The sequence below is a fragment of the Bactrocera dorsalis genome, chromosome 2 (genome assembly GCF_023373825.1).
Source record: "Bactrocera dorsalis isolate Fly_Bdor chromosome 2, ASM2337382v1, whole genome shotgun sequence".
Classification (NCBI taxonomy): Eukaryota; Metazoa; Arthropoda; class Insecta; order Diptera; family Tephritidae; genus Bactrocera; species Bactrocera dorsalis.
In genome coordinates, this window is record NC_064304.1 from 24,692,378 (window position 1) to 24,705,396 (window position 13,019).

General features: G+C 35.9%; 2 protein-coding genes across 5 annotated transcripts in view; one reads left to right on the plus strand and one right to left on the minus strand.

Moving 5' to 3' along the window:
* Positions 1 to 795: 795 nt before the first annotated feature.
* Positions 796 to 13,019, minus strand: part of LOC105231064 (paired box pox-meso protein) — a 42,135-nt gene continuing 29,911 nt past the window's right edge. Inside the window, exon 2 of the mRNA XM_011212158.4 lies at positions 796 to 3,738. Coding sequence (XP_011210460.2) covers positions 2,648 to 3,738 — 1,091 coding nt within the window. The 3' untranslated portion in view covers positions 796 to 2,647. The remainder of the gene's footprint in view (positions 3,739 to 13,019) is intronic.
* On the plus strand, positions 9,315 to 11,242 carry LOC105231063 (hypothetical protein). Of its 4 annotated transcripts, none has more exons than XM_049447216.1 (5): positions 9,315 to 9,591; positions 9,665 to 9,755; positions 9,821 to 9,955; positions 10,961 to 11,054; positions 11,101 to 11,242. In XM_049447216.1, the coding sequence occupies exons 1-4, from the start codon at positions 9,436 to 9,438 to the stop codon at positions 11,038 to 11,040; spliced, it is 462 nt and encodes a 153-aa protein (XP_049303173.1). In that variant the 5' UTR covers positions 9,315 to 9,435; the 3' UTR covers positions 11,041 to 11,054; positions 11,101 to 11,242. The 4 variants fall into 4 exon arrangements, with proteins under 4 accessions (XP_049303173.1, XP_011210459.1, XP_049303172.1 ...); XM_049447215.1 differs by having other exon boundaries at positions 9,317 to 9,591; positions 10,946 to 11,054; XM_011212157.3 differs by having other exon boundaries at positions 10,961 to 11,242.

Below are 13,019 nucleotides of genomic sequence, written 5' to 3' on the forward strand. Positions count from 1 at the left end.
GCCTTCAAAGGCGGTCGATAGATCGTTCAAGACATTCCTCGTTCTGGACGACCTTCGGCCTCTTCAACTGATGAAAATATTAACAAAGTAAAGGATATAGTGCGCCAGGCAAGTCTTAAAGAGATGACAAGCGATCTCAACATATCTGGCGAGTCCGTTTGTATGAATTTGTGGGATACTTTGGGTATGAAACGTGTTCTTGCTCCACTCGTCCCGATAAAGCTGAATTTTTTTCACGATTGTGACCGAATTTAATGCCGCAAAAAACGCAATGAATACTAACGATCAACCACCATATTCAACAGATTTAACTTAAGTTGCCGTAGAACCCGTTTTCAGACAATCGAAGATATAAAACAAAAGTCGCCGAAGCAGCTGTAGGCCATCCCAAAAAGTGCTTATGAGAAGTGTTGCAAGAATATTTAGAATTTCCGGGTACTTTTTTGTCACAATGTATAGCTAACCGAATTCTCATCAATGTGACAAAAAAGTTAAATTTACTAAGACTTAGTAAAATGTGTGTTATTATTATTTTTTTTTCTCGAATTTTTATATTTATTTGACGCCATTCCGTTCCTTTGCCTTATAATTTATACTTCCTTTTAGCGAAATATTCGAAAAGTGTAATAATAATGTACAGTACCTTCACTTTTATGGCATACAGTGTGCTACAAACTTTGTATAAATAGCGTATACAAATTTTAAGTGCTTTGGAGAGTTCCAAATAACTTTTTCTCAAAAGTCTTAGCACTTTTATACCGATTTCCATATATCCCGACTTCACTATAATGAGAATTACTGTTTGTATTTTTCATAAAATAAATAATTATTTACTAGCTTATATTGTTTAGTAAACTGAATAGGGTGTTTTAAGTATCTAACACTCAGAAGTTGAAGGAAGACCCTATAAAATACGAGTATATATACTTATGTAAATAGTTCCTCAGTTTTTGAGGTATGGGGTATATACAATTTTTCACACTGTTCATTTGTCGGAACTGTCAATATCGGAACACTATATCGTATAGCTGTTATACGAAGGATAAAAATAATATCCTTGTGTTGAAAAATTGTTTAGTTGATGAAGCATGTTTACGAAATTCAACATGGATTATTGTCCAAGGCAATCATTCAGATCGGACTACTTTAGTATACATATGTATAGTTGTCCTACAAACTGAACTGTCAAAGTTCTTATATGACATACATAAATAATTGTGAAGGGTATTTTAGTTTCAGTGCAACCGAGGTTAAAGTATTTTTTTGGTTTTATTGTTTTTGTTATAGCAAAATATTTATCTGAAAGAAAATAGAAAAGAACAAAAAATTTGAAATTAAATTATCTTGCTGCGGCTGAACTTTCGAAAAATAAATAACAAATGCAAAATGTTTTATGATTGTTTTATTTAAAAAATAAAAAATTATCTTATAAAATTTATAAATGTGTGGCATACAACCAAATTACATATTCTTAAAAATTCACTGGTTTACAATTTAATTTAGAGTATTCTAATAAATATATTTATAATTGCTTAATTCATTTATGGCATGTTTTTTCTAGATGTAGTATATACATACGTATATATATTTACATGTATGTTCATATAAAACAATTAAACATCTTAATTAATTTACAAAAGACACTATATGAAATCAAAATACATTTAATTTGAATAATTTAAAGGAAATATTTAAAAGTCGAGCAAAAAATGTTTGAAATAAAAAAATCATTTAAGCAAACTTCGAACTAATTTTAATCTCCATACTTTATATATTATTTGGAATACTCATTTACTTTGTTCTTTAAAATATTGCCTATAAAAATTACTTTTATTTGAAATATGTAAAATTATTTAATTTGATACTTTAATAAATACTCGTATACATACATTCAATTATAACAAAAGAAGCATGCGTATGTATGCGTGAGTATGTTTAATATGCACGCATAATATATACTACCATTTTATTGTTTATTTTTGTTTTATTTATAAATTATATTTAGATCTCATAAAAAGATATTTCAAATGAACGAATATTTTGCCAATGTACTCCAAGTGTTCATATTCGGTTATGATTTTCTGTAAAATTAAATATTAGCAAAACACTGATAATCCAAAAAAAAAGAGTTATATTTGAAGCAGCTATGTCAGATTATATCATATATTATATTTGAACTTACATACATATATAATTATGTATGCTAGAGTTTGCAAAAATGAGTGAAACTGAACGTAGCATACTTTTAGGCGTAAATTTTAGTTTGATTAAAAATTGCGACGAGTGAGTGGTAAATAAACGCGGAACGAACTGTTTACTGGATGTTTGGATATTTTCGGCTTTAAGTATTTTATTTATAAATCGCTAACTAAATTATGTTTAGCATATCACCCATACACTTACATATATGCATGATTACAAGTACGTTATACAAATCCACACTATTAAAAATAATATATAAAAATCTAAAAGCTAAAATAAAAATTGATGATTTATTTGTTAATCTCCTTCTAAATTATATATATGCTTATAGATTAATACATATGTAATTACTTTTAATCAGCTAGCATATCAAATTTTAACTCTGCTAAAGACGCTTTTCCTACATCTGTTTCCTGCTTATTCTACCATCGCCATAATGCAATTCTCATAACCCTGTTGCACCTGCCGCCATCATGCCACCGTGATGATGATGATGCATACCAGTGTTCTGGAAATACATATAGTAGTTATAGGGCTGCTGCGACGCCGCAGCCGCTGCCACAGCGACTTGTGTTGCTGCCGCCGCGCTGTTCGCCATGCCGTCGCAATCTTCAGCGCCCATAAGTTGTTGCGCGCCCGTGCTCATAGCGCCACCCACCGGTGAAGCAGTCATCGGCAGTCCCGTGGGCAGCGCGCCCATTGTATTGCCTACCTGACAGCTGGCGCGCAACGCAACCGCTTGATGATGCGCCAAAATGTCGCTCACAGAATGCGATGAGGGCCAGCAATGCGCTGCAGCAGCTGCCGCCGCCGCGGTGCGCAACTGATGACTGGTTTGTGTGGCCTGAGGGGGCGAGGGGCTGCCACACGATACCGCCGTTTTCATGCTGTACGCGCTGTATGGCTGATAAATGGAATTGTAGAGATGGGGGTGCGCATGCACAGCAGCGGCGGCGGCAGCATGTTGATGATGCGCCACTGTGGCCACCGTCGAGACACCTGTGCTGTGCGCAGATGCGTGATGATGACTGTGCGGATGTGCATGGGGATGTGCGTGATGGTGTGGTGAAGAATTTGTGCCATTAGCGGCTGCTGCCGCGGCCACCGCTGAGTTGTGATGATGATGCCCAATAGCGCCAAGCTTATTGCGCAGTATGCGCGATATGGAACTAACGCTCGGCACATTCGTCTTATCACAGATGCCTTCAGTCAGCAGGCGATCACGAATTTCCCAAGCGAAAATACCAGGATCGCGCTGCTTCAGTTCGCGTATGTAGTTCACTACTTTCGGTGTGGTGACGCGCGGTTTCGAGCCGCCTATAGCGCCTGGGAGAATGGAACCGGTCTCGTGGTAGCGCGCCAATATCTTCGAAACACAGCCATGACTAACACGCAACTGGCGGGAAATGTCGCAGGGTCGTATGCCGAGGCGTGCTAACTCCACAATGCGCATGCGCGTCGCATTCGGCAGTGGGCGTCCGTTCACAAATACGCCGCCAAGCTGATTCACTTCGCCGTATTGCGGGCACTGATTTTCTGCAATGGCAAAAAAGAGAAAAAGAAAATTCTTTAGCATTTTGCGAACAAATGGTATTTATTATACACACACATATGTACAAATATGGGAAAACATTTGCATCGGGAAGTAGTGAGTGAAAGTGTGTGATGCAGATGGATAAGGCGGCGGTTCTGTGTTTTGTTGTTTTCTATTTTTATTTAGATTACTTGTTCGTAGTTCATGTTGTTGTTCATTAGAAATATGCATTTATGGTTATTTGCACCGCTTTGCAGTTGTGGGATAATTAGTTCGACTTCTGCTCGAAAGGCAGGCGGCAAGCGGCAGTTTTTTTGCAGGGCTTAGTTCCGAGAATTGCGGATGTGTGTAAATTGGCCGATAATAGATTGACTTTGCCATGGAGGCACGCGCTGCTTTTGTGGAGCATGTTTGTTTGCATTTTCAAGTATTGTTGGCCACTTCAAAACACACTATTTGTGAGTGCACATTCATACATACATAGGGCTTAGTAGTAAGCTGCAGCGAACAGATGTTCAGAAAACTTTTTTCTTCGTATTAGAAATTTATTTTCTTTTTCTACTTACAGCACTTAATTTTTTGCTCAGCAGGAAAGGCGCACATACTACATACATATATAGTACATTGAATAAGTTAGCACAATGCACATACACGTACATATGTACATACTCACATGATTGTAGGAATATGTAACGTTTGGTATGGAAAGCAAGTTTGAAACTGAGTGTGTGTGCTTGCTTTCTGAAAGATTCCTCACAAAATATTAACTTTAAAGTAAGTATTTATGGTATATTGATCAGGAATGCAGGGACTTATGTATGATTATATATGTGCATACATTCCATATGATGTGAGTTTAGTTATAACTGACCAAAACTAAGCAATTCATATCAACAATGTTTCCTTAAATACTGCCAAGTTTGTGTGCAAGATCTTTTATGTCGGTATATAATATATCCAATATGTACCCTCGGATGCCTCAAGTTTTTTAATCAGTCTGGAAAAATAACTGGCGATGATAAGTTACTCAGTCGACTATGATTTCTGTCCTGCAAGCGGCTTTTTCAAGATTGGAAACAAAAAATATAATAACACTGACCCAAATCTGGAAAATATGGTGAATTTTAGGCCTAATTCTACAAATGGCTTTATAGCTTAATTTTATCAATACTGTGGCCATGGCGAAAGCGGTGGATAGAAAGCCAATTTATACATAGCCTGCTCCTACTAAACTTGTGGGCCGGCGCGGTATAAAGTTGAAAAACCCATTTGCACTATGTCAAATTGAGGCGTTTTTGTGCAATTCGGCATCAAATAAGACGAATATCTCGTCATGGTAGAGCCTTGTGATCGTTTTACCCTTCTTTAGGTAATCGACAGATAGATCGCACTGAGCTGAATTCCAGCAAGCATTGACTATCGCCTCTTCTTTAGGCTCTGGTGAATCTACGTTTCGTCAAAATTAACGAAACAACTCTGAAAGTCCTTCGAATTGAGTTTAAAGGCCATCAAACAGTATATATATTTTCCCGTAGTTCCTAGGTGGAACATAGGGTCTCACAATCAAACAGTACTGTCAAGTTATATCGCGGTAGTGTTCGTTGTCCGGAGTGAGCAAGCATTTCACCCATCAAGCCGACAGAGTTTTTAGATTCACGAAGAATTTTAAGAGGATTCTGCTAGTTCGTACCCCTTCAGTCAACCAACTTGAGATCGAGGACTTTTTCGTATTATCCTCTGTGGTGGTTTTTCGTGAAACCTAGATATGGTTTATCGAAAACCGACGAGCAACGACGTTAAAAACTTCTTCAATGAGTTTTTGATGGCTGCGATTGAGGAAGAAATGTCACGGTAAAGGTCATTCAAGCTCTCTTTGGTTTGAATTTTTAGTTTTGCTGTTAAATTCGCAAAAATCAGTTTTCATACTAGGTCAATAGAAAACCAAGACTACGAATCGGCTAAAATGTCGACAGTAGTAGTAGCAGTTCTCTTGGGAGGCACGATGCCTAATGCCTGACACGACATGGGTGGACAGTATGCAATATTTTTGTGTTAATTGCACTCAGATAGCAGAGCGGCAACACTAGCATTGAACTGATTAACAGTGCGTTCAGGGCTGGTTAAACAGTACCTAACCTCGCTATAATATCGAGTGTCTTTGTGATAACACTGGTATGGGTACCAGGTAACATCGGAACCGCAGGAAACTGTTAAGCTGATAAGCTAGCAAGAAAAGGCACCCCAGAAACGCTATCGGTAGAATTTTCTACTACTAGATAGCTGGGCTTGGCGCAAGCTTAGCCAGCGCTGGGTCCATATCGATACATGCGCTGTCGCCAAAGCCAGCGATCCTCCGGGAATGGAAATTAAACGTCTGTACAAATTTGTATTAGCTACTAAGCGACTTACATATAAGTTCAAACACAACAGTTCTTTTTTTCTATGACCTCACAAAGGACTACATATAGTACAATTTTTGATCAGCCATTTAACTAACTTGAGCAGCTTATATATGTTAATTAGCTTAATACAATATTAACCTGATATTACTATTTATGAAAAGTAGTGCAAAATTCACCTGAGCTAAATTTTTATATCTCAATTTTTCTTACAAGAATTTACATACAAGGGCTTTGTGCTCCAGCTGAAGCAATTCCCTAGAAAACTAAAATCTCTGGTCTCAAGACGAACACTTGTTGCACTGTGAACACAATGGTTCAAACGCAAAGTACAATACTTCTCATATTGAAAGTGAGTTGGCAAACAATTAAAGTTGTTAAACGCTGGAAGGAGCTCAAGTTACACAAAAACGAAAACACTGAATAAAGTTGAGTGCGAGTAAATACAAAACATTATTACACCCATTTGTGCATAACATATACATAGATATACACACATGTGCTCTAATGCCTTTGCTATTGATTGTGACTTTTACGAGTGACGGACGATTTTTTGTGCTACTGTATTCATCAATACTGTAATGACCACAATAGTTGGCTATGAACCGTGACTAATGTGAAAATAGCCAATTCATGTGCCACTGTTCTGGATTATCCGACGTCTATTTGCACAATTGATGTTGCACTTTTGTACGTGTGTGCACATGTATGGACATATACGTATTTATATATGTGTGCAGGCGTAGGCAATTTGCATAAATTTTAGTTTTATTAGTGGTGATATTTTTTGAAATACAATCAAGTTCACATAATACTGTTTTAGAAGTGCCAATATTTAAAAATAAAATAATAAATTTAGGGTTGACACTCTTTCCTATTAGCTTATTATTTATTGTAAAACTTTATTAGAGAAATCCCTATATTAAAAAGTTATTGCTGTTTAAATATTTCTATCTAATTTGCTTGTAAAATATAGTAGTTTTTGTACATATCCACGAATGTTCATTGATAACTGAAGCGAACAGTGTGTTGTTTTGCAATAGTTGCTGGATATTAATTGGTTTTACTATTGATGTTATAATCGTAAATGTTTTATTTTAATCAACAATTTTAAAAGTTAATAGAATTAAAATTATTTTCAAGCAAAATCAAAACCTGACACGAAATTCACATGCGATAAATCTCGGAAAAGGCCCGTGGAAAGAGATCGGAACACACCAGCTCTTTGTCGACCTTAAAGCTGCATTTGACAACGTCCGGTGTGTTTTACGTGGGTACCTGCTGACGACAGCCTTACTCCACGGCGCTCAAAAGCACAGCGGATCAAATCAATGCGTTGATCAGCGCCCTGAGAATGCTAAGCATTTTCATTGGCAGAGTGGAATGGACACACTAACCACCTTGGTCGGGTTCGAGGCCCATCTAAAACCTCTGCCGTGCTTTGGATTCGGCACCCGGTTGCAATGCAACTCCTCATTCAACCTGCATTTGGGTTTCAACCACAACCACCACGATACTCCCGGAGGGGCCAGTCCGCATGCGCAGGTTGGAGTTACCTGCATTTGACAGCACAAAAAGAAGCTGCCCTTATGCCGCGATATCAAAATTCGGTATCCCCGCAACACTAATCTGAATCGGGAAGGACCTCTCCGAGCCGTCCGATACCAATCGAGGTTTCAGACAAGGCGATTCCCTATCGTACGACAAATCTGCAAATCTGAATAGAGAAGGTACAATCTTCTACATACAACTGCTGGCGTACGCCGTTGGCATTAGTATCATTGGTCTGCTTTATCCAGGTTGAACAAAAAAGCTAAACAAATGGGTATGGTACTCGACGAGAGCAAAACAAAATATCTTCTGTTTTCAAACAAACAGTTATCACAATCACGACTTGGCTCCCACGTCACTGTTAGCTTCGAAGTAGTAGATAATTTCATCTATCTCGCATTAACACAAACGACAACGTCAGCATCGAAATCCAATGCAGAATACCTCTTGCCACAAGTGTTCCTTCAGGTTGAATAGCCCCCTCTCGACAAACAAAGACTAAATTTTGCAAGTCACTCATCATCCAGGTCCTGTTAAATGGTGCAGAAACATGGACGATTGGAACATCTGATAAGTCGGCGTTACGACTTTTCGAGGGAAAGGTTCTGCGGAAGATTTATGATATTCAAGATTTAGAGTATTCAAGGCAGTACTTGCAGGAAGAAGCAGAGGTAGAGGAAGATCCCTACTCGGTGGAGAAGACCCGTCTACACTTGGAATCTCCAATTGGCACCAAACAGCGAAGAACGACTGGGGTGTCTACGCCAATAAAGAAGAAAGAGAAAAATTGGTAGCATATGTAAGTATGTATTTGATTTTTATTTAAAAATAAAATGGTATTAAATACTGCTATTAAACTTCTACAAAGTGAATATGGCATTAATTGTGCATATTTCGATGTTTTCTCATTCCAATTTGAAAAAGTGCTTAAAAATTGGTTAAAAAATTTAGAGATGTTTTGTTTGATTTAAAAATCAAATCACTTTCGGTCTTAATTTTTAATTTTTCCTTTATTATTTCAAAAATATACTAACCTCGTTATTATGCAGATGGGTTACATTTATTAAACATTTTTATTATAATTTTTTTTTCAATTTTGAATTTTATTTTTTTTTAAATAATTTTAAAGCTATCAATGTCACTGTGTCTATTTTTGTGCGTGCAGCTGCATAAATAATAGCAATGCAGTCGGTTGTCCACACACACATACGCATACATACTTACATATGAACTCAAATGCAACATTGAGACATTATTTTAACTCCCTATTGTTCTGTTAGAACTTTTTCAACACTTGCACTAAATACTCGCGCATTAAAACACTTGGTAAGTGTAACAACAACTACGGCAAGCTAATATTGCTTGCAACTGCACGGCAACATATTGTTACATACTTACAAACCTACTTGCAATCATATATAGGCACATATAACATATACATATTTATTTGACGACATAAATTATCAACCTAAAGTAATAAAGCCCAAAACCCATTTTTGTGAACAAACGCACAGACATACTCACATACAAACAAATGCAGCATAAAAATTTAGTCTAAGCTACACATTTTCAAATGTTAATGTTTACAAAAAATGTACATTTCGATATTCAAAATGCCTATATAAGCTTTGGAGTTGTCGCAGCCCAATGCCTAAGTACTCGTATCAGAGCAACGGCTCACAAGCCTCATAGTCATTGCGATACCCACAGTTGTTAAGTGAAGTCTGGTTGTGGAAAATTGTGCGCATAATGTGTGGATTTTATAAAATTCTATTCCTGCTGATTTGCACTGGTGTCGTAATGAGGAGACGAGCAGAAGCAGTGCCAAAATCTGATGAAGCGTTGAAGGACAAAATCAAACTTTCAAATATCGCCACGATCGCTGATGGTAAATTGGAGAGGACCGTAAGTGAAAATACTGTTTAGAAAGATTAGATTAGAAAATAGTTTGATTTTGGTGATGTTCTTGTCATTATAGAAACGCGGCTTTTTAGATTATCTGCTGTATGGACTCTATGAGTACTTCGATTATGGCGAGGAATCTGATTCCGAAGAGGATGAGAAATACTGTGAAAGTTTATTTAAGCACAGTTTTTTGTGTAATTATTATTATTATTTTTATTTTATTTTACAGTAATTTGCCGAAATTGTACGATTCTTATTAACCAGTCAAATAATGAGAGAATCCCGTCTACCGGACCATCAACCGTACCAGCTAATATGACGGCTGGAGTTGTACCGAACGGTAATAATGCGACCAACGGAGCAGGTTAGTATAAATTGCTATATGCAAAACTACGTGGTCAAAAGAGCCGGTATGTTTAAGACATCGTTTTGATAACTTATTAAAAAAAATAAATACATATTATAATTTTAATTATTTTCAAGATGTTTTAATTTAAGATAAAAAAGTAATTATTATGAATTTAATAAACTTAAAAATTTAATAATTAAATAATTTAAAAAAGATCATAATTAAATAAATTTTTAATAATTAAATATTGAAACAAAAAAAAATACTATACAGAAGGAAGCGTCGAAAACCTATAAAATATATATATAAATGATCAGTATCTGTCTGTATATATACGAACTAATTTGTCGGAACTGCCGATATCGAACCACTATAACATATAGCTGCCATACAAACTGAAAAATCGGAATCAAGTTCTTGTATGGAAAACTTTCACATTTGACAAGATATATTCACAAAATTTGGTATAGATTATTTTCTAAGGCAACAATGTAATCTCTTGTTTTTTTTACAAAATTAATAAATGCGAGCCAATGTCAAGCAGACATGAATGAATGACAATTGTTATTATGCCACCGCGAACCAGACGCGGCCAGCGCAAGTCAATTTGTTTGCCGTGATCCTTTTGCGTATAATTCTTAAAAAAACTGTCGCAGAACTCCATCTATGAATGAAAAATATGGAAACTACAAATTGTACATAATTTTCCTTACACGTTCTATAAAGTTTGGCCGTTTATCTAAAATAATTTGAAAGAAATATTATCACATGCCCGTGTCCGGTCGTTGATAGTTACTCATATCCGGTTATAGGAATTACTTTTGTATGAAATATTAATGAAAATGCTGTGTTCATGAAATGTGTCCGGTTGTGAGAGGTGACCGGCTATAAGGACTGTCCGTAATGGGGAATTTAACTGCATATGGAACTAGATTAACATAAAATCATTGCAAAAGTACAATAAATAATTTCCAAATCAAATGTTAATTTCTTTCTAAACTATAGCTCCTCCTTCCTCAGACGTTTCAATGTCATCAGACTCATCAGGTAATGGTAATAAAACATCTGGAGAACCCGCGATGAATTCGGAGATGCGTTGAAGAATTTTTAGAAATGCACATAAAAATTAAAAAAACAGCAACATTCATAATATGGGTCGTTGTTAAAAAATCAAATAAAAACTGAAAAGTAGCACCATTACATATGTAAAATATGCACCTTTATATAGACATAAGCTTACCTATTTACATATCTATGTATTTTAAACATTTTTTATATAATAAGAGGATGTGGTAAAAATTATACGACATAGTTTTCTTATGATTGCCTCTCCTTTTTGTGGGATGTATTTTGTTATATCCGAAAAATGTCGGCTGAAGAATTTTAGATAGAAAAGCAGCGACTAAATAAGTCTCAGAATGTGTTTTGGATTTTTTGGAAAATTGTTGCATTTAGAGTGGTAATAGTCCACAATTGTCTATGCAGATAAGATACAGTTGCAAAAAGTGGTTGAAGTGGTCGGTTGGAATGTACATAAGCGATCTAGCCGCCGCATTTTTCCCCAATCATTAACAATTTTAAATTATATGCTTCTTATTTCCTCTTGAAAATTAGATTTGCATGGAATATAATTTGACTTTTGCTTTCTCTATATGCATATTATAAGTTTTTGAACATATAATTACACTTTAAGAGATTGCTCCCAAGTATTGCCTAATTAAGTGGCGCTAAAAGCAAAGATCCCCCAAAGAATGATACATTTATTCAAAACATCTTGACAACACGGTGGTTCGACTATTCAAACACATTCTTCTGCAGAAGAAATAAGAAAAATTTTGTTGCCGCTACGCCAGAAAATGAAACCAACTTAGTTTATATATGAAAATTAACACTTAACGTGTAAAAATACAAATGTGTCTGATGTATGCATAACAAGTGCCATAAGATTTTCTGTTATGATCCCTTGGATTCTACATGGAAACCATTGCTTTTTGATAGATTTTCTTACATACCTATTAATTTCACAATTTTTTTTTACCCCAGAGTTAAAAAATCCTTTCGGATAGTTAAATTTTTTATTTGGTTTAACGACGAAGGCTTTGCGTTTTCCAAAGAAAAAAGTCCAGAGATGGAGTGTTCTCGAATATTCGGTAATCATAGAGATGCATGAAAAATTGTCTCACAAAACGGAATTTTTACTTGATAATATATGTAGAAGGGGGTCGTGATCTTTTCCATGATGCTTTAATTGAGTACCGAATAGAAACAAAATGCCAGTATGTTACTAGCCACTCGATATACATATGTACATAATATATTTGAAAAAAGCTCGTTGCAAAGATTTAGATGGAGAAAAATATATTTCAGAACTATTATATTAGTTTAAATTCAAAATGTATGCTAAATAGTTTTACAAGTGTGGGGTAAATGACAAAAATATGTAGGGTATTTCATTCATGACATTCGTCGACAGATATTTGCTGGCTTGCAAAATGAAGACGGGCAAATGTGTTGTACATTTAAGTGACGTCGCACGAAAAGTAAAGCGACTGCAAGCAGCAACAGGAAAACACAAGTTGACATTCTGTTTGACATTTGTAATCTTTCGATCGTTAATTATTTTCGAATTGTGAGAGAGCACCACACAGAAGCGGTTTTTGGAATGAACTCAGCAAAAACATACGCGATTGTGACACTTTTCGCCATTCACTAGAGTCTGGTAACGCAGTACTCGAACCGCGTCTGCACAAGTGGTTCGAATATTTGTACATGGGTGTGCAAATATATATACATATGTACATATTTTTAGATATGTCACATATTCATTGTTACAGCGTTGGACATAATATCATAAGTAGTATGCGACGGTGCATTATCGTGGTGCAAAAACCATGAGCTGTCGACTTATAATTCCCATAATTCTTTTTGCGAAAAGCTTGGTGTAAACGACGCAGAATACTCAAATAGCGTTCCTTCTTGACAGTTGGTCGGTCGGAAGGAATTCGGATTGCATTACACCTCGGTAATCGAAGAAAACTGTCAACATAACCTTGCTTTTGACCTTCATTGACGTGGTTTT